Consider the following 25,867-nt stretch of genomic DNA (forward strand, 5'->3'; position numbering starts at 1 on the left):
CACACACATTCACACACACACACACACAAGTCAAGTCAAGTCAAGTCAGAGAATTTATATAGCGCACTACATACCCAGAGGGTTTCAAGGCGCTTAGAAAGGGGAGGAGGATTATTTGTCAAATATCCACGTTTTAAGTTGCTTTCTGAATGCCAGGTGGTTCTGGGTAAGGCGAAGGTAAGCGGGGAGTGAGTTCCATGTTTTAGCAGCCAGGTATGAAAAGGATCTGCCTCCCATGGTGGTCTTGTTGATGCGAGGTACAGTGGCGAGGGCTTGGCTGGAAGAACGTAGTTGGCGGGAGGGGGTGTAGAAGGACAGTCGTGAGTTGAGGCATTCTGGTCCGATGTCGTAGAGTGATTTGTGTGCGTGGGTTAGCAGTCGGAAAGTGATCCTCTTGTTGACGGGCAACCAGTGGAGGTCTTTAAGGTGACCAGAGATGTGTTCATTGCGTGGGATGTCTAATATGATCCTGGCTGAGGCGTTTTGGATTCGTTGGAGTTTTTTCTGGAGTTTAGCGGTAGTGCCTGCGTAGAGGGTGTTTCCGTAGTCCAGTCGGCTAGTGACCAGAGCATGGGTGACTGTTTTCCTTGTTTCGGTGGGGATCCAGCGAAATGTTTTTCTGAGCATGCGAAGAATGTTGAAGCAGGAAGAGGATACGGCGCTGACTTGTCTGTTCATTGAGAGTGAAGAATCCAGGATGACGCCTAGGTTCCGTGCGTGGTCTGTCGGGATGGGTGCTTTTCCGAGGGCTTCCGGCCACCAGGAGTCGTCCCATGCAGAGGGGGATGTACCTAAGATGAGGACTTCAGTTTTGTCTGAGTTTAGTTTCAGACGGCTTTGTTTCATCCATTCGGCAACTTCTTTCATTCCTTCGTGTAGGTTAGTTTTGGCGGTGCTGGGATCATTGGTGAGAGAAAGGATTAGTTGAGTGTCATCAGCGTAAGAGATGATGTTGAGGTTGTGTTGGCGGGCGATGGCCGCGAGGGGGCTCATGTATACGTTGAAGAGGGTGGGGCACACACAACCACACACATACACACACAATCACACATTCTGTCAGAATTCGAAAACTTATATCAAGGCTTACCAAATCTTGCACAGTAACAGAGATGCTAGATACCTAATCCCTCTTGGCAATGCTAGGAGGTCTATTAACAGAACCTCCAAATCATTACCTTAAGGGACGGGGGAATTGGATAAAATAATAAACAGAGAAGAGACTGGTCCAGAATAGGCTCCTTCCGTCTGCTACCTGCAGTTTCACCCTTTTTCTGCTGGCGTAATGGAACCTGAAAATTAATGTATAATTAAACTATACATTCCTACTTGTTCCTATCTCTAACTCTATTAAGAATGTGTACACTTATGTATCTTACCCACCCTTTTTAGGTTGGACCCTTGCCACTCTTCTTTTATTTTTTGATTTAGTGCTATCCTCCTTCTCTGGTTAGTCGTCTCTGGTTGAAAATAATAATGACTGTTATTATACCTTTTAATTCTTCCTTACGCTATTCAATTCATCTATTGTACAATAAGTGCACTTACTTCACTAACTAGTAGAAGGCTCTTTTAAATGGGTTCTGTTGTCAATCTTTTTCTCTTGTGAATACTAAATATCTGCGACCGTTTCTAATGATGTTCTTTTCTGTTTTGCAGGGTTAAAGGTTGTCTCCAGTTTTCCAGTCACTGGTAAGTCTTTCTTTTATATACACGTATTTACATTGTTATTTTCTGAATACATTGTCTCTTGTAGTGCTTATCTTATTTTCCTTATTTTACTGCACAGTTCAGTCTCTCAAATTGACTTCTCACTCAGTATTGTGCTCTAACTCTCTTGCCTCAAAAAACGTCTTTTATTTCATTTGCATTTTCAACAAGCAGAGTTTTACTTAGCTCTGGAATGACTTCTTTTCTTCAAGCTGCACGAAGTCTTTCACTACTGAGATTTTCTTGCTCAAACTCCTCAGCGTCACCGAAGAACTCTCACTCTGTGGAAAGCGTCGGCTTTTCAGTTTCAGACACGAACTTCAAAAGGAAAAGCCGCCGCTTCTGTAAATGCAGAAAAAGACAAGCCGGTCTTCACTTTCTTCTCATACCCGACTCCGGCTGCCTTAAACTTATTTCTAGGATTACTCAAGGACACTTCTCTCAGGAAAAGGGGAAAAAGGTAACTGGAACTCTAAGGAACACGTCCTCTACAGCTAGGGGCTTTAGTGAAGTGCGCAATCTGCCGGGCGCTCGCGCTTCACTTAGCCTTCAGCACAGCTGTGCATTAGAAGACTAGCGCACCTATTTGCACAGCGCTTCGGGCGCTGTGGGGGCCATCTTAAGTCTCCATCTCTGCACTTTAAAAACAACAAACGTCCCAAGTCGGTGGACAGAAAGGATTGTGTCCTATTTTAGTGTTGGTCAAATGGGCATGGTAATTGTAGGATACAATATTTGTCAAATGGGACGGGCGTAAATTCCGTGGGAAAGGCAAAGGTACAAGCTTGTATGATTAGTTATAGAAAATGCGCACTATAGTCTCTAGAATAGACACGGGTAAATGACAGATTCTACGCAGTTGCTTCAGATACCTTCAACAAGTATTACAAAACTGATTACGACTTTTAAACAAGTATTACAAATTTAATTAAAACTTATCACCACATGTATTTGGTAACCATATAAAAATTTTATTACACTTCATAAATTTACAGTTTATCTTAAAAACAACTTTAAAAACATTTAGCAATAGACATGATCATCACAATAATTTTTGATAAAATCACAGAATCAAAATGTCGACGCGGCGTTTCGGCTTTCTTTAGTACACCTTCATCAGGACTGATTCTTGTTATTCCAAATGGAATTAATGCCCATGTGGAAGGAACTAGTTGGTTCAATGGAGAGTCCTTTTTAAATACGGACGGTTGGTAGGTCGCAATTTGCTGGTAATATTGTGCAAAGTTGCGCTGTCTCTAGTATCAGAGGGGTAAATTCAATTTCCTCTAGTTTGAGAACGTTTTATTTATGCATTTCATAGGGGACTTGATTACCACTTTCTGTCCCTTTATATAGGCTACGGTCCTGCCGTATTAAGCTGCCAGAAGGAGCCACCGTTTTGTATATATTTTTGGCAATGTTCTCCCATAGGACCCGGGTGAACGGTTGCTGAGATCCAAAACCACTTTCAATTAGGTCAGGGTGTGTCAGATACACGATCAATATGTTCGGGATTAGCCTCCTCAGGTTGTTGATCTCAATCTTACTGGTTACGGCCTCCCTGCTCCTTTCTTCCTGGCAGCCCGTCCTTGTTTTCACCTCACAGCGTTTAATAGTATTAAACCTTTTGATTCTGTGATTTTATCAAAAATTATTGTGATGATCATGTCTATTGCTAAATGTTTTTAAAGTTGTTTTTAAGATAAACTGTAAATTTATGAAGTGTAATAAAATTTTTATATTGTTACCAAACACATTTGGTGATAAGTTTTAATTAAATTTGTAATACTTGTTAAAAAGTCGTAATCAGTTTTGTAATACTTGTTGAAGGTATCTGAAGCAACTGCGTAGAATCTGTCATTTACCCGTGTCTATTCTAGAGACTATAGTGCGCATTTTCTATAACTAATCATACAAGCTTGTACCTTTACCTTTCCCACGGAATTTACGCCCGTCCCATTTGACAAATATTATATCCTACAATTACCATGCCCATTTGACCAACACTAAAATAGGACACAATCCTTTCTGTCCACCGACTTGGGACGTTTGTTGTTTTTAAAGTCTGTTTTCCCCACGGTCCTTCATAATTCAGTGTGGGGTCCTCCTTATTTTTTTCCATCTCTGCACTAACGCTGCCCAAGAGCAAGAGTGTTGAGGGGCATGGCACATGTTAGCACTCTTGGTGCTACATATAGTGCGAGCTGGAATTAGGGTTCTGACAGTACCCCCCAACAAAGCAGTCTCTTTCTCCTTGGGTTTCATAGTGAAACGATGGTGGAAAGAGTTGATCAATCTAGGAGCGTGAAACTCCTCACTTAGCTCCCAAGATCGCTCCTCAGGACCATAGCCCTCCCAGTCAATTAAGTAATACAATCTCCCTCTAGATCTTTTAGAATCCAGAATTTCCTTTACTTCAAATTCTGTTCCAGTTTCTAATTGAATTGGTTTTGGGGGGGATTGAACCCTCAAATTAGGAGAGGCTTTTTTTAACAAGGAAACATGGAAGACTGGATGAATCTTCAATCTAGAGGGTAACTTCAATCTGTAAGTCACTTGATTAATCTTTTCTTCCACAGGATATGGGCCAATAAAGCGAGGTTGAAACTTTCTGTTTCCTCTCAACCTTAAATTTTTTTGTACTTAGCCAAACTCGTTCTCCTGCATACAAGATAGGCCCTACTCTTCTTTTTCGATCAGCATAACTCTTGTATTTTTCTTTAGCTGTTTGGAGATTCTCTCCTGCCTTCAGTTGAATTTGGCGTAGATGTGATACTAAATCTTGAACTGCAGGGACTGAGAGATCAGATTGTCGAATAGTAGCATTCGGGTGTCTGCCATAATTTAAGAAAAAGGGGGAGTAGCCAGTAGAACGGTTCTTCGCATTATTATGGGCAAATTCTGCAGTCCACAAATAATCCGACCAATCACCATCTTCCTTCAAAAGAATCAGTCGCAGATATTGTTCTAATTCTTGGTTTACCCTCTCGGTCTGACCATCGGTCTCGGGGTGATAACTAGTCGAAAATCTAACCTCTGTACCTAAACCTTCCATAAAGGCCTTCCAGAAATGTGACACAAACTGAGGGCCTCTGTTCGAAATCACAATTTTGGGTATTCCATGTATTTTAACTATCTGAGAACTGAAGTGGGCCGCTAGTTGTTTAGCTGTTGGAACCCTTTTAATGCTGTAAAATGAGCCATTTTAGAAAAGGAATCAACAACTACTAGGATGGTATTAAAACCCTGACTGCCTGGTAAATCTGTGATAAGATCTAAGGTTACTGTGTGCCATGGGTATGGGGGAGTGGGCAAAGGTTGCAAAAGACCCTTTGCGGCCTGCCGTTCCGACTTTCCCTGAGCGCAGACCTCACATAACTTAACATACCTCTCAATATCTGAATTCATTCCTGGCCACCAATAATGTCTCTTAATCAACTCCTCAGTCTTTGCTTCCCCTTTGTGCCCTGCCATTTTTTCATCATGACATTCGTGCATCACTTGTTGTTGCAACTCTTTAGTGGGAAGGTACAAGGCTCCTTGGTGATAGGGTAGTTGTGCTATAATTTCTCTTGTTGGATCTTCTTTCACCCACTCCTTCATTACTTCCATAGTCATGGCTTCTGTGACTCCTTTTTCCAAACTGATTGAAGTTGTGGCTCCAATAATTCGGGTGCTAGGTATGATGGGTTGGTTTTCTATGAAAGTTTTCTGTGTCTCTGTGCCAATTCTGGATAAGGCATCCGCCTTCCCATTTTGAGCTCCGGGGCGGTACGTGATCACGAAATCGTAATCTGCAAAATACAGGGACCATCTCAATTGTCTGGGTGTGAGGGTTCTAGCAGTTTTCAGGAACTTTAAATTGCGATGGTCCGTGAACACTTGATGCTGAGCTCCTAACAAATAATGTCGCCATTCCTTAAAAGCATCCTTTATCGCCAATAACTCCTTCTCAGTGATGGTATAATTGATCTCAGCCGGGGTTAGTTTCCTGGAGCGATAAGCTACCGGATGCAACTGGCCAGTGGTTTTGTGTCGCTGAGATCATACTCCTCCCACGACTTGATCTGACGCATCGGTCTCGACATTGAAGGGTTCAGTAGGGTCAGCATGTAACAGAACTGGCGCTGTGGTGAAATCCTTTTTTAGGGACTGAAAGGCTTCCTCCGTTTCCTTAGTCCATTCGAACTTGATTCCCTTTCTCAGTAGCTTAGTAAGAGGAAGGATCTTCCTGGAGAATTCATTAATAAATCTTCGATAAAAATTGGCAAATCCAATGAAGCTTTGGACTTCTCTTACGCTCGTTGGGGATTTCCAGTCTGTAACCGCTTCTACTTTGCGCTGATCCATCAAGATTCCAGTTGGTGAAATAACGAAGCCCAAAAATTCCACTTGCGAGACATCAAAGGCACATTTCTCCAGCTTTACAAACAACTGATTCTCTTGCAGCTTTCTCAAAACTCCTTTCACCTGCTCATGATGTTTTGTCACATCGGATGAGTATACTAAGATGTCCTCGATATATACAATTGCACATTGATCGATAAATTCTTTCAAGACATCGTTAATGAAGTGCTGAAAGGCAGCGGGCGCATTGCACAATCCATAGGGCATAACCTGATATTCAAAAAGCCAAAATCTAGTCTGGAATGCCGTCTTCCACTCATCTCCCTCTCGCATCCGAACTAGATGGTAGGCACCCCTCAGATCCAATTTTGTGTAGACTTGAGCTCCCTTTACTTGATCCAGGAGTACTGAAATCAATGGTAGGGGATACCTGTTCTTCTTGGTGATTTTATTTATTGCCCTATAGTCGATACACATGTGTAAATCCCCTTCCTTCTTTGGCACGAAAAACAATGGAGACGAGACCGGGGACTGAGAGGGTCGGATAAACCCATTGGCCAGATATTTTTCCAAATACTCCTTCAAATTATGATTCTCTTTTTCCGTCAAAGCGTAAACCCGACTACAAGGTAGATTCGAACCTGGTTCCAGCTCAATCTTACAGTCCTAGATCCGGTGAGGAGGTAATTGTCCCGCCTCAACTTCATTAAACACCTCCACGAACTCCTTATATTCTTCTGGTATTTCTTGGTTGTTTATCACGCACATGGAATGCTCTGTTGTACATAAGGACAAGGCCGGATTGCTCTCTATGATTCTTTCTTCAGTTCCAAAACAATTTTCTCGACAATAACCGGACTCCATAGTCACTGTCCTAGAGCTCCAGTCGATGGTAGGAATATGCTCTGTAAGCTACGGAAGACCTAGAATTAACTGAAACTGGGGAGCATCAATTAAGTTAAACTGAATCTCTTCCTTATGTCCATCTGTCAAAGTCAGTTGAATTACTTCGGTATGGCTCACAATAGGTCCCGAAGACAGGTTTGTTCCGTCTACAGCCCGGACAGGCTCACTCTTTATCTTCTTGATGGCTTGAATGCCCACCTTAGTTGCAAGTCTCAAATCGCAAAAATTTCCCGTGGCTCCGGAATCTATCATGACTGTCACATCCGTCAGAATCGTCTGCCTGAACCTCACTTCCATGGACAGGTTCAGATGTGGAGCCGCCGATTACAAGGTGTTCGCTACCAAGTGTTCTTGTGGAGTCTTCTCAGAGGTCGCACCCATCCGCTCCTCTCCATCCACGGGTGGTGCTGCTAGTTTTCCTTCGGCTTGTAGGTATTCTTGGGTTTCTTCGGACAGATTCTAACAAAGTGTCCACTTGCTCTGCAGTACAAACACAAATTGCTCGCCCTCCTCTTGTCTTTCTCTTCTTTAGATAGGGGACCTCGTATTGTTCCAATCTGCATTGGTTCCGTACCAAGTTGTTGATCTGAACTCCTGGTACCTTCAGATCGAACTCTATCAAACCTTGGTGCGATGGGTCTAAAATCTTTTTTCTTCTCACCTCTTCTTTCTCCCTGGCGAAAATCGATTTCTAAAACCAAATCTATCAAGGCTGATATTTCGGTGGGTCAATTGGGAATTTGAGCTAAGGTATCTTTCAGTTCATCTTTTAACCCACAATAAAACACTGCTGCCCTCTTGCTCTCTGGCCAATCAGTTTCCACCACCAACTTGTTGAACTGGGCTAAATACGCTATTAGGTCCCGATTCCCTTATCGCAGGTCGAGTAACTCATTATCCACCACTTGAGATATCTGTTGTCTATCGAATATCCGAAGAAATTCTTGTTTGAATGCCTCAAAGTTCCTTAACAAAGGATCGTTCCGAGTGACCAAAGGCATAGACCAAGAATCTGCGTCCCCGCTCAGATATGAGAGTATGAAAGCCACTCTGGACTGCGCATCTGGGAATATCGCAGGGCGACACATAAAGTGTAACGAGCATTGGGAGAGAAATATCTGCGCCTTCTGGGGATCCCCGTTAAATCTTTCTGGGGCTGCTAGTGGTATGACTGGGGAAAGAGAGTGAATAACTTGTGTAGTTGATCTATTAGTGATCTCTATTGTGGGATTCATCGCTTCTCTATCTAAACTACTGGGGTGTCTTAACCTTATTGCTAAGTCGGCAGTCTCCTTCCTGGCACTAATTACTTCTTGCCTAAGGTTGTGATTCTCTTCCCTGACTGCTCCTAATTCTTTTTGTATTGCATCCAATATAGTTCGTAAAGATTGCAGATCAATTCCCTCCGCCATCTCTGTTCGGGTGCGAAGGAAACTTGGGCACTTCACTCTGTCAGAACTCGAAAACTTATATCAAGGCTTACCAAATCTTGCACAGGAACAGAGATGCTAGATCCCTAATCCCTCTTGGCAATGCTAGGAGGTCTATTAACAGAACCTCCAAATCATTACCTTAAGGGACGGGGGAATTGGATAAAATAATAAACAGAGAAGAGACTGGTCCAGAATAGGCTCCTTCCGTCTGCTACCTGCAGTTTCACCCTTTTTCTGTTGGCGTAATGGAACCCGAAAATTAATGTATAATTAAACTATACATTCCTACTTGTTCCTATCTCTAACTCTATTAAGAATGTGTACACTTATGTATCTTACCCACCCTTTTTAGGTTGGACCCTTGTCACTCTTCTTTTATTTTTTGATTTAGTGCTATCCTCCTTCTCTGGTTAGTCGTCTCTGGTTGAAAATAATAATGACTGTTATCATACCTTTTAATTCTTCCTTACGCTATTCAATTCATCTAATGTACAATAAGTGCACTTACTTCACTAACTAGTAGAAGGTTCTTTTAAATGGGTTCTGTTGTCAATCTTTTTCTCTTGTGAATACTAAATATCTGCGACCGTTTCTAATGATGTTCTTTTCTGTTTTGCAGGGTTAAAGGTTGTCTCCAGTTTTCCAGTCACTGGTAAGTCTTTCTTTTATATACACGTATTTACATTGTTATTTTCTGAATACATTGTCTCTTGTAGTGCTTATCTTATTTTCCTTATTTTACTGCACAGTTCAGTCTCTCAAATTGACTTCTCACTCAGTATTGTGCTCTAACTCTCTTGCCTCAAAAAAAGTCTTTTATTTCATTTGCATTTTCAACAAGCAGAGTTTTACTTAGCTCTGGAATGACTTCTTTTCTTCAAGCTGCACGAAGTCTTTCACTACTGAGATTTTCTTGCTCAAACTCCTCAGCGTCACCGAAGAACTCTCACTCTGTGGAAAGCGTCGGCTTTTCAGTTTCCGACACAAACTTCAAATGGAAAAGCCGCCGCTTCTGTAAATGCAGAAAAAGACAAGCCGGTCTTCACTTTCATCTCATACCCGACTCTGGCTGCCTTAAACTTATTTCTAGGATTACTCAAGGACACTTCTCTCAGGAAAAGGGGAAAAAGGTAACTGGAACTCTAAGGAACACGTCCTCTACAGCTAGGGGCTTTAGTGAAGTGCGCAATCTGCCAGGCGCTCGCGCTTCACTTAGCCTTCAGCACAGCTGTGCATTAGAAGACTAGAGCACCTATTTGCACAGCGCTTCGGGCGCTGTGGGGGCCATCTTAAGTCTCCATCTCTGCACTAACGCTGCCCACGAGCAAGCGTGTAGAGGGGCATGGCACATGTTAGCACTCGTAGTGCTACATATAGTGCGAGCTGGAATTAGGGTTCTGACACATACCCAACCGCACATCCACACACACACCGCACCGCACCCACACACACAACCACACACAATCACAACCACACATACAACCACACACACAACCACACACGCAAGCACGAACACAAACACACACACAATCACACACACACACAAACACAACACCCACAACCACACGCACACAACCACACACACAACCACAACCACACACACACAAACACCGCACCCAACCACACAAAACCACACACAACCACACAGAAACACACACACAACCACACACACAACCACATATACAACCACACACACACAACCAGACTTCCACACAAGCACACACACAACCACTCATACAACCACACATACAACCACACATACAGCCACACACACAACAACAAACAGCCACAATCACACAACCACTCAACCACACACACACAACCACACACGCACACAACCACACACACACACACACACAACCACACACAACCACAAACACAACCACACCAAGCACTGGCATAGCCAATAGGTCTCGCCTTTGGGACCTTATAGTGTTTAGCCATGCAACAGTTGATGTGGTTGCACCAAGGAAATTGTGCTACATAACTAAATACTTAGAAGGTCCCAAAAGCGAGACCTATTGGCTATGCCAATGCTTGTTCTTGTAGGCTGTTACCTTTGGTTTAAAGGGAAAGATGTTGTAGTGTGTGACCTTAATGCTGCAGTTTGCATTTCATTACCATCATTTACTTACCCTGGAGAATCGCCAGGGTGCAGGAGGGTTGCTGTTCCAGAGTTCTTTCCTCAGCTTCTGGGCAGTTGTCGCTCTGTGGCGATCTGTGGTCCTGTTTCTCTTCTCTTCTTGTAGTAGCTCCGATCAGAGCATTTTCCATCCGCCAACAATAATAACCAGCACACAACACAGTCTGTGATGGCTACGTATGTCTGCTCGGCGCAGTTAGAGCGTGGATAAAGTTCTCCGGATCTAACAGGCTTTGACTGTAACCTAAGGGCTTAAGATGAAATGTAGAGCTTACCTCCTTCCCGAGTGGCTCCAGACTGCTGTGTGCAGACCCGATAGCTGGCAGCACCCTGGAGTATGTATGTATAAATCAGATTATGTTGGAAGTAACCTGGAATACAGTGGCAGGCAGCACCCTGCCAACAAGTAGGATTTCTCATAGTATTCTATTTCCTGGCGCATTAATGGTGCTAGTCTTTTAACTGGCAGAAGAACAACACTGATCGTACCTTTTCCTGGGTTTGTCTTTAAAATAATGTACACATTAGGAATGGCATTTCTTTCTGCTGGAATAATAACACAAGTTATCTTGCACTCTGCTATGATGTTGCATAGATTGTTGGCTGCAATACCTTCCATGTTTCATTCAAACGTGCTTTCTACAGGGCACATACATGACTTGCTGCTGTAGAGAAATAATGCTCCTGTGTACTGTGGCAGACTCCGAAATATTGAAAAACTTCATGATTTCTCTTTCAGCACTTCCTAGTAAAATCTTTCACTTTTAAAGTCATACATTTGGCAGAACCATAACCTAGTACCATTAAAATAGTTGTGATGGGGAACATTCATGTGGGGTTAGGACTGGCTCGACCAGAGTGCTTGCTGACTTGGAGGAGTATGGAGTTGACCACCTTGCCTGGTCCGGTGTGGAACCAAGTCAGCAATGCTTTGCTGCAGGCTCATTTGCCCTGATAGCTGGTCAACAGTGTGAGGAGGAGGAGGTGAAGAGCTGGCTAAGTGTGCCATGAGGCTGGCATTTCAGTACATCCCTGAGAAGTGAGCTTTGAGTCATGTAGTGTTCCTCTTATACCACATGCAATTCATCCTCTCCAAAGCCTCAAGAATTCCTGGGTGTGAAGGGCGGCTGATTGATAGTTTTCCAGAAACTCATGTTCTTGATTGTTCATGTTTGTCAGTAGTTAATTAAACACGTCCAGGGTTTTATCTCTTCAGTTGGCTCAAGCTGCAATAAAGGTTTCTTTGTCATTGCAAAAAAATATGAACGGCTGACGAGCCTCTATCTGTCAAAGAATGGAAGGGCTGGTGAACTGTCATTCATCTCACTGCTAAGCAGAGCAGTGTCATGCTTCATCCTCCGTCAGGCCTCTGATTTTAACTAACATCGCTTAGAACACTGGGACTTTAGAACCCATCCTTTTAATGAGAAAAACAAAACTACAAGTCTCATAAGCAATAGTGGTGGAAGGTGTCACACATGACCTGGGGCAACATCGATTCAGCACATCCAGTTCCATTTTTTAAGTTTTTGACATAATATGGAATTTATAACATTTGTTTTTTATGGTCATGAGTCACCAGAATACTAAAAACGTGTCTTTTATTTTCTAGGTCAATTAAGGAATGGTCACCAGCTTGAAAGCTCCGTTAATTCTTCCGTATTTTTCATTGATCTCCACATGTGGCTGTATTGGGTCTGCCCCCTGCATCGTTCCCGATAACTCGCACAGGTAAGGACACCTTGTAGAACCATCATGCTAACCCCATACTCGTCTGCAAGAAGTGCGCTCTGAGGCAGGTATCCGATCATTTTTGTGAAACAAGCAAGCAACAATATCTGCTATGTACATTTGTTAAAATAAAACACAATCAAATCACAGTATACTGTTCTGGAGGTTCAGTCCCAGAGACATTATCTGTAACTGAACGCAGACACCCTAGGAAGCATGTCCTTTTAAGACAAGTAGCGTTCACTCACCGACATCATTGGATTACACTCCTCACCAGGCCGGCACTACAATAACTGGCGGGCACCACCAGAGGGCACCAACAGAGATCTTTTATTAAGAATGCCGGATAAGCATAGTAGGACAGAGGATGGTGTGTATAAGATGTGAGATTGGTGAAAGTCTCAATATAAGATCAACTATCGACCAGTTGCAGCAATATAGTTAATGTGATCATCCTGGTCCATGTTGATATTAAAAACAGTGGCAGAGAAACTGAGGAACTAATGGCCCCTATCACTGTGTGAAAGTGTCGATCACCTATGGGCCTGCTGGTAAGCTGGGGTCTATACTTCAGGCCAACTTTTTTCATGCCTTGTGTAGTCATGGAGCAATCTGTTGCCATTTCATCAGGACCAAATATGCGAAAATGGGTAAATGTGACCTAATCTTCTCCACAGCGTGAGGAGCTCTGTAACTCAAAGCCCTGCACCGTGCATAGGTGATAAGGTGCCTAGCACCATCTTACTACCACAGGTGAGCGCTGTCTAACAGAGTGCACTAGTTACGGTAACCCTCCTAACATTCAGGGCATACTGACTTATCCAATAGCGAGGACGCCGCATCAGAGGGCAACTGGTTTGAAAAGCACGTGCTTCCTAGGGCGTTCAGTTAGAGATAATGTCTGTGGGACTGAACCTCCAGAACAGTATACTGTGAGTCGATTTATATGAAGAATGTGTATACTGGACTGTCATTTTCCTCGGCATCTCTTGTGATATGTAAAATAAAACACAACACACCGGGAGGCCAACACATCTATCATACATTTAATGCAAAAATAGCAAAAGGCCAAGCAAACTAACAAGTGACAATTGTCTTTGCAATGGACGAGAGCATCCACCCTATAGCAAGTTGGAGTATATAATGCTAATGCTCCCCATGCATTTTTATACCCTTTTCTCCTAATACAAGTCAATGAAACATGAACACGTGATAGAAACAGTTACTAAAACAACACTAATGAGGAGGAGGCAGGATCTTCTCTCGAGAGGAATGTGAGGAGTCTGTGAGGGGCAGACCAAAGATACACAGACAAGCTGCAGAATTCACTGTTTCTGGAAATAACACTTCTGTTTGTCAATATTCAATTTACTACAAGATGCAGGAAAGTGTGCAGATGGACATCACTAAATAAAATTGTTCTGAGCCCTAATAGAATCATGTAACTTTGCAGGCATATTAAGGCGAACAGTCACGTCAAATTAATATAAGAATATTGTAATTTGGTAATGTAATATATCAATGCACGTTGTGGCATTCATGTGTAACCAAATCGGTGTTAAAGAAACCAGTATATCCAGTTATGCTTTCTCAATTCCTTCTTCCTAGAGTCCACCACTGCTGATATCCAGCTGTATTCAGCAGTGCCTCCTGTGACCTGTAATCCTGCACTTAATCAATACCAAAGGTTGTCAATGCTTCTAGCCAACTCCGGTCACTGGAGCCACTCGCACCCCCACCACCTTTGGGCCTGTTATTCTTTTAGCCAGCTCGAGTCAGTAGTGGCCCCTTGGACCTCTATGTAAGCCTACTAGCCAGCTCCTGTTAGTACTGGCCCCTGGGACCTGTTATCATCCTAGCCAACTTGAGTCATTAGTAGCACCTTGGGACTAGTCATCATACTAACCAGCTTCAGTCAGTATTGGCTCCCTGAGACCTATTATCCTGCTAAGTAACTCCAGTCAGTAGTGACCCCTGTACCTTAAATCCTGCTAATATTCAAAACCAGAGGTCAACTCTACTGCCAACCAGTTCCAGTCAATATTGACATGCATTGTTACCCTGCCTGTAATGAATACCAGAGGCCAACGTTGTTGCTAGCCAGCTCCAGTCACCAGTGCCCGTCCCATATTATCCTCAATAGGATCAATGCCCAAGGCCTGTGCAGCTGCTAACCTCCTCTAGTCAGTAGTGACCTCCCAGACCTGGTATTCTGCATATAATCAGCAAGGCTTCGGCCCTAATAGCACTCACCCCACATCCTTATGGTATATTAGCAATGTAATTTATTTACATCACACGGTAGGTACCGCACTATATCACATGATCCCAAAAACAAAGAAAATCAAAATGTCCCTAACCGTTCAACACTTCACCTTGTCAAAAATGACCAAATCACACCAAGCACTATAGCCTGCCGTATCACATGGCACACTCAGCCACAACATGACCAGATACCACGGCAGGGATTCGGGGCCATTAATCCTATGTTTGAGGCATGTGTGCTGTAGATGTAATTGCTTTGCATACTCCTGCCATCTTGTGTTGGGTCCGGATGTTTGCAAGTTGTTTTTCTTTGAAGAAGTCTTTCCAGTCACGAGGTAAGGTGACTCTTCCTTTCGGTGATAGTGCACATGGGCATTGACTCCATTGTTAGATAGTTTTTTACCCCCAGCGGGTTTGGATGTGTATTGCTGCGCTCCGAAACCGTTCTTCAGGTTCCCCTCGGTAGGCAGTCCACTTTACCCTCGACAGTATTGTTTCAGTATGCATTTCTTTGTTCTCTGCGTTTCAGATCAATCAACAAACTATCCATTTTCGATAGAAAACCTTGCGGGCAACCGTCGGGCTACGTAGGGCCAGCCTTCTACAAATGGAACGGACTCCATTCCATTTCTTTCCTTGGTACCACACTAAGTACCCTCACACCGACCTACATCAAGTTTGTAACTTATGCCTCACTCCGGAGCACAAGGAGGAAGACTGCGACGCTTATAAGTCGTTGTGGTCCAAGAGGACTCTACCCGATCATCAGGCTTGATGACGAGAGAGGCAGCGCCAAAGCATTCAACACACTCTGGATATCTTTGCAGAAGAATCTGACCAAGAAGAGATAGAAGCATCCTCCGTAGAAGAAGAGGCCCTCTCGATTCCAGAGTCTGATTCCGAGCTCGAAATCTATCTGGAGTCCCAAGATGTGCCTTCAGCACATGGTACAGTGAGTACCGAAGAACCCTTGCCCCCTAAATCCTCTTCTAAAACTCATAAGGCTACGGCACCACCTCTGCCTTCTGGTCAAAGTCGGCACCGAGACAATGTTTCCAACGCCACGTCCCTTGGCACCAAAACAAACCGTCAAGCCTTCCAGCTCCGGATCGAGGCAGAAGAAATTTCCTTCGGATCCGAAATCATCAGGCTCCAATGACAAATCTGGTTTGGAGCCTAAACCCTCCGCCGCGAAACACAATCATGCTTCGGAGCCAAAACCCTCTGCTTCGAAACACAATCTCGCTTCTAAGCCGAAACATTCTAAAGACTAGCCGACTACCGAGGACAATGTTCTTGAGCCTCCAGAACCAATTTTAGACGTCCTTAAGGCCAAATTGGATCCCATACAAAATACATTTGTAATGAATCCTGATACTGGACATAAATCCAGAGAAACACAAGCATCCTGGAGAGGACACTTCTGATAAGATTCCCTTAAAGAAGAAGGAGATGGCTACTAGCCATGTTTATCCTGCGCCACAACCCTCCCTACCTCCACCTTCTTTTCCACAGTTAATAATTAAAGAGCCCTTACACATAACACCTCAGGGATCTCCACATCCAGATCCAGATGTGGACAAGGTGGTGCTGATGCTCATTTGCCTGCAGACCCATGGAATGATTACATCATTGACCTCCAGTAGGCAATGAGCCAGACCTTTACCCAGCAAAGCCATCACCACCAGATGATAATATGGCTTATGATCAGCTCATTGCTTGAGCAGCAGAGTATCATGGGGGTACCATACATAAAGAGACATTAGAGGAGGACTTTTTATTTGAAACACTTGAGTCTACGCACAGGTCAAGTCAAACACTCCCTATGCTTGAAGGCATGATGAGGCATGCAGATGATCTCTTTAAAGATCCTGTCAGAGCATGTATTTTAACTCCAAGGGTAGATAAAAAATAAAACCCTCACCATAAGATCCTGCGTTTATTAAGGGACAATTACCTCTTGGCTCTCTAGTAGTGTCCAACGCTCGCAAAAGCGCTAACTCGCAAACCTGTGGGGATGCACCTCCCCCAGATAAAGAATCCAAACTTACAGATGCCTCGGGGAAACGAGTAGCTGTTCAAGCCCCTAACCACTGACGCATCACAAACACACAGGACCTACTAGCTAGGTACGGCAGGGCACACTGGGATGAGATGGAGCAAATGCTCCAATATCTCCCAGGCGAACACAAAACTAAGGCACAGCAGTTAGTTGAAGAGGGGAGACTCATTTCTAAGTCCTCAATGAGATGTGCTTTAGACGCAGCAGACACCGCAGCTCGGGAGATCAATACCAGCATTCTCCATAGAAGGCGTGCATGGCTTAGGATTCCAGCTCGGGAGATCAATACCAGCATTCTCCTTAGAAGGCGTGCATGGCTTAGGATCTCAGCTCAGGAGATCAATACTAGCATTCTCCACAGAAGGCGTGCATGGCTTAGGGTCTCAGCTCGGGAGATCAATTCCAGCATTCTCCCCAGAAGGCGTGCATGGCTTAGGCGGGTCTCAGCTAGGGAGATCAATACCAGCATTCTCCTCAGAAGGCGTGCATGGCTTAGGATTCCAGCTCGGGAGATCAATACCAGCATTCTCCTTAGAAGGCGTGCATGGCTTAGGATCTCAGCTCAGGAGATCAATACTAGCATTCTCCACAGAAGGCGTGCATGGCTTAGGGTCTCAGCTCGGGAGATCAATTCCAGCATTCTCCTCAGAAGGCGTGCATGGCTTAGGCGGGTCTCAGCTAGGGAGATCAATACCAGCATTCTCCACAGAAGGCATGCATGGCTTAGGATTCCAGCTCAAGAGATCAATACCAGCCTTCTCCTTAGAAGGCGTGCATGGCTTACGATCTCAGCTCAGGAGATCAATACTAGCATTCTCCACAGAAGGCGTGCATGGCTTAGGATCTCAGGGTTTCCTGAGGTTCAACAGCCCGTTTTGAACACTCCCTTTGACAAAGAACACCTGGTTGGTCCTGTAGTTGACCAATCCTTAGAAAAGAATAAAAAGGACACTGAAGTAGCAAAATCCATTGGAGCACTCCAGTCCCCATCCAATAGAGGCTCCTTTCGCCGCTTGTTTTACACAGCAGGGTTCGAAACAACATCCTCAGACTAAAATGCTTCCTCTTGAAAAGGTAACATCAAATCCTTTTACTCTAGAGGTTTCTACAGAGGAGGGTATAGAGGAAACAATTCCAAAGGCAGACCCCTGCTCAAGAAGCCCTCAGCACCCCCACCGACCTCAAGAACTACCGACCCATCTCCCTCCAAAGTCACAGAGAAGATCGTCCATACCCAGCTAACAAAATTCATCGAAGAAAACTCCCATCTCAACCCCTCCTAATCTGGATTCCGCAACAACCACAGCACCAAGACCGCTCTCCTCGCTGCCATAGACAACATCCACACCCTCCTCGACCAAGGGCACACTGCAGCTCTGATCCTACTTGATTTCTCTGCGGCATTCCACCGTCCCCCAACGCACACTCACCGGCAGACTCCACGACGCCGGCATACAGGGAACCGCCCTTGACTGTATCCGCTCCTTCCTCACTGGCAGAACCCAAAGAATCAGACTGCCACCCTTCCTCTCCAAACCCACAGAAATCAACTGGGGAGTACCACAAGGATAGTCGCTCTGCCACACGCTCTTCAATATCTACATGGCCCTCCTCGCCACCATCGTCAAACAGCACAGACTCAGTATAGTATCCTACCCCCACGACACCCACGTCATCCTCTCTCTCACCAAGGACACTACACAATCAGACAACAGTACATCTACTTCACCAGTTGGGGTTTACAATAATTGCACAAAAATCTCACCTGTTTCCGGCACAAGTGCAATCTTATCTGGGAGCTTCCATCAACACTCTCAAAGCTCTAGCCACTCCCAATATAGCCAGGATTCACAATATCCAGGCCACACTATTACAATTTCAACTCAACCAATCATTACCCGCCAAAGTCTTCATGCATCTGCTGGGAATGATTGCATCCTACGTTGCAATCGTACCTCATGCAAGGCTTCACATGCGTCCTCTGCAACAATGTCTAGCGAGTCAGTGGAATCAATCACAGTGGGCCAGATGTACGACGTGATTTTGCATGCGCAAACAGGTTTGCGAACCCGTTTGCACATGCAAAATCACTGTTGGCCGTGTACAATTCCAAAATAGCAAGTCGCAGTTTATTTACGACTCTCTATTTAAGAATTGCAAGTCGCAATTAGGAAGGGGCATTCCCTTCTTAATTGCGTCCGCAATGCTATGTGTGAATGTTTTGTGACCACAATTGCGGTCGCAAAACACATGCAAATTACCACCCTCTTCAAGAGGGTGGTAATGCAGTCGCAATTTCGAAGGGGTCCCCAGGGTACTGTGGTAAATAAAATTTACCGGACTATTTTTCTATACATTAAATGACAATAAAGGATAGCTCAATAAAATGAGAGGCAGAGTCCGTGGTATCTGAGTCATACGGGCTTTAATTAAGCAACTCGAGAAGCTGGACATCTAGTTCCATCACCACGAGGGTTCAGGAAGGGATATTCAACATATTATTAACATCACACATTATATATAGTAAAACAGTATAATTGCATTGAATACAGTAGGCGTGACAAGTGAAAAGAAGAAGATAAGAACATATGGGCGTAAAAGAAGGCGTGTAATAGGCGTACACGGAGGTGTGTGCTAGAAACGTCACAAAAAGTGTCATAAGTGGGTGGATGCATAGGAGGATTCTGCAGGGTCAGCAGAAACCTTTATTCTATATGCGCGCGCAACTGGCATGACGTGGTAAGGACGTGTAACTGGGGAGAGCTGGGGGACTTGACTTTAGCTCTAGTAGAAGAGTCTTGGTGTCTGGGATGTCAGAACGACCTGCACCTATAGCCTATCTGATATCTCATGTTTGGAGGATGTGTTGTCTGAAGTAAAAGGTCTCTCGGGCAGGGGCCATACATCACTGAATACTAGGGAGTGCATACGTGTCTTGGTACAATGCGCGGGGGCCATGGGCCTACCATAGTAACGGGTGCTGTAAATCGCTTGCAAGGAGACAGGAAGGCCGGGCCCTTTACTCTGCAGCCGGGAATATGTTTACCTATTTCACTAGACTGGAATGTGTTTTCGAGGAGGCTGAGCAGATAACTGTAGGCAAAATACTGTCTTGGCAGGCAGACCAGGCCGAGCCGGGCACCGCTTCGCTGGGCAGGAAGTAAGGCAGAGGTCAGGGATGCATACCTAAACGGCAGCTTTCAGATACAGAAGAGACTTCGGAGCCTCAATTCAGGGCCTAGCTCGGCAGAGCCAGGAAAACGTGGCTTCGCTTTAAAAGTGCACCATGTAAAGACGTTGGCAACATGGGTTTAGAAACCAAATTAATGTTGCTTTCTTGGAGGACTTGGTAGATAACATGTTAACGTTGGACGCATATGCATTTGCGTCTTCATTTTCGGCCATGGAGGGAAAATGCATGGAGGTCACGCACATACATGGGACGTTGGAGTACACGATAGGGGACATACCTGGTCATATAAAATTCGATTTTCCTCATTCCCTCCTTGTCCCCTACGTTCCCTTCAGGATATATCTATGTTCATGAGACCATCTAGCTGTTCATATAACATCATTTGCTCGTCCTTTCTCATTCGAGCACGGGATCGTGGGCGTGGACGGGGAATACAAGCTGTGGCGCACAAGCCGCAAATCGCTGGCCCACATTGTAGACAAAGACAACAATTGAATACTATAAGTAGTAGTATTCCTAGGAATGACAGTACTTTCCATCCCCAGGCGGATATCACACTCCAGAACCAACCGGACCAAGTCCAGGTGCCTGGATTCTGGTGCATCTGGTGAGCTATCTCATGAAGCCTTGCGATGGCTTTGTATACTAACGGTGCATTATTAGGAATGAAAATGCAACAACTAGATCCGATCACTCTACAGGCCCCGCCCCTATCGGCCAGGATGACGTCAAGGACAGGGCGATTTTGAAGAACAACAAGTCTCATAGCAGACTGCTCTTCGGTCAAGTTACCTAGGGCAAAAGTAGTCTCATTCACTACTGCTTCAAGGGTACGTGTCAATCTACGTATTATTTTACTGTTTTGGACAGGACCTATAAACCAAAAGTAACCTTTAATGTAATCCTTATACTGATCCCATGCCGATTCGGAATAATCAATAACAGGAGGAAGATCTCTCTTATGTCTTACATGCACAAGACGTGAATTTCGATGATAATCAGGTGGGGCTAGAAAAACAGGTGGCAGTAGGAATGCAATGTAACATGTTCCATCCCAATCTAAGGGCAGACGTACATAAGCTGTTGACCCACAAATAAAATAGGAATGGCGGGAAGCTTTGAAAGTAGACTTTCCTTTATCACTGAATTCGACCACAGTACTACAATCACTGTGTCCTAGGTGTACTGAACCATTCTTTCAAACGCATAATTCACCTTTCACTGGTAAAACTGTTATAGATGGCAAGTCAAAGGGTTGCACTCTCAACACTGAGAGATGTCCTCCAGGATCCAGAGAAGTCCTTGTATCAAGGTTTCACACAAAGATTATGACTCTGCTCGAAGAATTATAGTCTGAATATTTATTCAAATATATTCATGGCTTGTTGAGTTCACAAGCGTTTGCTGCTGTTCATGTTCCTTTAACATTTCGCACTCATACCATCCCAATGCATTTCGGCATTTCCATTATGCCTTCATCTGGGGATATATTTCTAAAAACGAAGAAATGCTTGTATTTTACATCATGTCAAAAAATAGTTCATAGGCTGCCTAATGCATGCTAAATAATTATATAACAGCGAGTTCATGCGATATACATGGTCAGAAGACTGGTTTATCATAATAAAGGGTGATATAACGTGAAAGAAAGATCATAGATGAAATAATAAAGTCTAAAGCCCATGGTGAAAAGCCTGCGCGTTCTGTTACTCGTTCATGCTGTTAGAAGAATAACGTGTGCATTTCGGTTACTTCATTGAAATAAACGGAGTGGTGTGAGTTAAATACGATTAAAGGCGAAAATATGCCGTGTGAAACTCCTTAGTTTAGCATTAAATGAACACCTCAGTGCCTTACAGGTTACGTGGCTAAAAGAGCGCTTACCGCGAAAGTACGTCCGTGACAGTCAAAGCTGTAACTGGGTTCAGGAAAGGTCTGTCACCCGGAAGTGAATATACAAGAAAGGTAGCGTGAGGGCGCGACCTGATAGGGACTGTGTACAAAGTGAAATGCGGGGGTGAAAACGGGTAGGGAGCACGTTAAAAAAGTCAGTTATTAGAAGATGGTGAAAAAATAGTAGAAAATCGGAAAATAAAAATAAAACCGGGGGTTCACTAAAAATCACAATGAATCATAATACTAGAACTGACATGTGATATAATTATGCGAGGCTATGTAAACAAAATACTGTGATTCAACATGAATTACAAGCTTTAAATGGTGAAATGAAAAAACCACTCTGCGCTGGTAAGGAGTCATTGGCTGGGGCCCCAGCTGTTCAAAGATAACATAAATATTCCACTCGGTCATTTAGGCCGAATGGTTTCATGCTGCTTAAGGTGAAAATCCAATAGTTTTCTCTTTTTAATAATTCCTGATGATTGTCTTTACCCTCTTGTTGTTTGACAGTTTCCAACACGCAATATCTCAGCTGGCTGATGCCATGACCAGCTTCCAAAAAGTGTTGAGCTACGGTAGATTTTAGATGCTTGTTCCTTATGTTCGATTTATGCTCATTCAATCTTATCTTGAGTTTTCTCTGAGTTTGTCCGACGTAAATCTTGCCGCATGGGCATTTCAACATGTACACTGCGTTGCTGGTATCACAGGTTGCTGTAGCTCTTACTTTAATTTTGTTGCCCTTCATGGGGTGGTTAACTGTAATCCCTTGGATGACATTATTACAGTGGTTGCAGTTTCTGCATGGGATTGTTCCTTTGTATTCTATGTTGGTTGAGGGAGTTTTTAACAGTTCTCCTAAGTTTCTTGCTCTTGTGAAAGCAAAGGTGGGTTGAGTGTCAAAGATTTTATTGAAATCAGGCTCTATCCTTAGGATTTCCCAATGTTTTCTAATTATTTGTTTGAATTGGTGACTTGCTGTGGAATATTTAGAAACTATGGTGATTGCATCTGTATCAGTTGTCGGAGTATAAGCAAGCAGTTGACTTCTGGTTTTGGTTTCTGATCGTTGGATAGCCTGCTCGAGGACATGATGTGGGTACCCTCGGGCTTTGAATCTCTGTAGAGTAGTTTGCATCTCTTGATGGTATTGATGATTTTCCGAGGTAATTCTTTTGGCTCTGATGATTTGACTATATGGTAAGTGGTCTTTCAATGGTTGTGGATGAAAACTAGAATAGTGTAATGTATTGTTTCTGTCTGTTTTTTTTTGGAATAGACTGGTGGTGAATCCTGTGGGAGTGTTGGTAACTTTGACATCAAGGAAAGTTATAAATTCCTTGTGAAGTTCATGTGTGAATTGAATGCGTTGATCTATGGTGTTTAATAGTGCCAGTTGTTCTTGCAGAATGTTTTCAGGGCCTTGCCAAATCAAAAAGATGTCATCTATGAATCTCACAAATATTTTTAGATGATCCTTCCATTCAGTTTTATTGAGTATGTAGTCTTCTTCGAATCGATGCATAAAAATATTTGCATAGGCCGGTGCTGTAGAATTGCCCATAGATGTTCCTGTTAATTGCTGGTACCAGTCGTCCTTCCATGTAAAATAGCTGGATACCTATCTGAAATTACCCAACAACCCCACCGTCCAATTCAAAGAAAAACTCGACACAATACTCAACAAAGCTGTTGAGAACAACACAATCTCTGAGAAAACAAACAAGTACCTCACCACCAAGCATCCCAAAAGTCCAAAATTTTTCTTGGTCCCCAAGATACATAAAAATCCACAAACGCCTCCCTGCAGGCCCATTGTATCGACATGTGGCAGCATCCACGATCCTGTGGGAAAATTTCTTGACAGATATCTTCAACCCATCGTCATTTCTCTTCCCACTTACATCCGTGACACCACGGATTTTATCAACAAACTAAACCAAGTACAAATTGATGATCATGGTCAAACATTTTTGTGCACAGTTGATGTATCGTCCCTATATACATCTATCCCACATTCAATGGGAATTGAAGCCATCGAGTACTGTTTATTGAGAAGTGACCTGGACAATCATCTAAAACTTTTTCTCATGGAACTTCTACAATTCACACTGTTTAACAGCTATTTTACATGGAAGGACGACTGGTACCAGCAATTAACAGGAACATCTATGGGCAATTCTACAGCACCGGCCTATGCAAATATTTTTATGCATCGATTCGAAGAGGACTACATACTCAATAAAACTGAATGGAAGGATCATCTAAAAATATTTGTGAGATTCATAGATGACATCTTTTTGATTTGGCAAGGCCCTGAAAACATTCTGCAAGAACAACTGGCACTATTAAACACCATAGATCAACGCATTCAATTCACACATGAACTTCACAAGGAATTTATAACTTTTCTTGATGTCAAAGTTACCAACACTCCCACAGGATTCACCACCAGTCTATTCCGAAAAAAAACAGACAGAAACAATACATTACACTATTCTAGTTTTCATCCACAACCATTGAAAGACCACTTACCATATAGTCAAATCATCAGAGCCAAAAGAATTACCTCGGAAAATCATCAATACCATCAAGAGATGCAAACTACTCTACAGAGATTCAAAGCCCGAGGGTACCCACATCATGTCCTCGAGCAGGCTATCCAACGATCAGACACCAAAACCAGAAGTCAACTGCTTGCTTATACTCCGACAACTGATACAGATGCAATCACCATAGTTTCTAAATATTCCACAGCAAGTCACCAATTCAAACAAATAATTAGAAAACATTGGGAAATCCTAAGGATAGAGCCTGATTTCAATAAAATCTTTGACACTCAACCCACCTTTGCTTTCACAAGAGCAAGAAACTTAGGAGAACTGTTAAAAACTCCCTCAACCAACATAGAATACAAAGGAACAATCCCATGCAGAAACTGCAACCACTGTAATAATGTCATCCAAGGGATTACAGTTAACCACCCCATGAAGGGCAACAAAATTAAAGTAAGAGCTACAGCAACCTGTGATACCAGCAACGCAGTGTACATGTTGAAATGCCCATGCGGCAAGATTTACGTCGGACAAACTCAGAGAAAACTCAAGATAAGATTGAATGAGCATAAATCGAACATAAGGAACAAGCATCTAAAATCTACCGTAGCTCAACACTTTTTGGAAGCTGGTCATGGCATCAGCCAGCTGAGATATTGCGTGTTGGAAACTGTCAAACAACAAGAGGGTAAAGACAATCATCAGGAATTATTAAAAAGAGAAAACTATTGGATTTTCACCTTAAGCAGCATGAAACCATTCGGCCTAATTGACCGAGTGGAATATTTATGTTATCTTTGAACAGCTGGGGCCCCAGCCAATGACTCCTTACCAGCGCAGAGTGGTTTTTTCATTTCACCATTTAAAGCTTGTAATTCATGTTGAATCACAGTATTTTGTTTACATAGCCTCGCATAATTATATCACATGTCAGTTCTAGTATTATGATTCATTGTGATTTTTAGTGAACCCCCGGTTTTATTTTTATTTTCCGATTTTCTACTATTTTTTCACCATCTTCTAATAACTGACTTTTTTAACGTGCTCCCTACCCGTTTTCACCCCCGCATTTCACTTTGTACACAGTCCCTATCAGGTCGCGCCCTCACGCTACCTTTCTTGTATATTCACTTCCGGGTGACAGACCTTTCCTGAACCCAGTTACAGCTTTGACTGTCACGGACGTACTTTCGCGGTAAGCGCTCTTTTAGCCACGTAACCTGTAAGGCACTGAGGTGTTCATTTAATGCTAAACTCAGGAGTTTCACACGGCATATTTTCGCCTTTAATCGTATTTAACTCACACCACTCCGTTTATTTCAATGAAGTAACCGAAATGCACACGTTATTCTTCTAACAGCATGAACGAGTAACAGAACGCGCAGGCTTTTCACCATGGGCTTTAGACTTTATTATTTCATCTATGATCTTTCTTTCACGGTATATCACCCTTTATTATGATAAACCAGTCTTCTGACCATGTATATCGCATGAACTCGCTGTTATATAATTATTTAGCATGCATTAGGCAGCCTATGAACTATTTTTTGACATGATGTAAAATACAAGCATTTCTTCGTTTTTAGAAATATATCCCCAGATGAAGGCATAATGGAAATGCCGAAA

The 25,867-nt window shown here is 43.4% G+C and overlaps 1 protein-coding gene across 1 annotated transcript in view; it reads left to right on the forward strand.

Moving 5' to 3' along the window:
* The window catches only part of LOC144805769 (uncharacterized), an 85,333-nt gene that overhangs the window by 27,880 nt on the left and 31,586 nt on the right, over positions 1–25,867 (forward strand). Inside the window, exons 3-5 of the mRNA XM_078672257.1 lie at positions 1,657–1,689; positions 9,013–9,045; positions 12,149–12,267. Coding sequence (XP_078528383.1) covers positions 1,657–1,689; positions 9,013–9,045; positions 12,149–12,258 — 176 coding nt within the window. The 3' untranslated portion in view covers positions 12,259–12,267. The remainder of the gene's footprint in view (positions 1–1,656; positions 1,690–9,012; positions 9,046–12,148; positions 12,268–25,867) is intronic.

Source organism: Lissotriton helveticus, assembly GCF_964261635.1.
Source record: "Lissotriton helveticus chromosome 1_1 unlocalized genomic scaffold, aLisHel1.1 SUPER_1_unloc_24, whole genome shotgun sequence".
In the NCBI taxonomy this organism is placed as follows: Eukaryota; Metazoa; Chordata; class Amphibia; order Caudata; family Salamandridae; genus Lissotriton; species Lissotriton helveticus.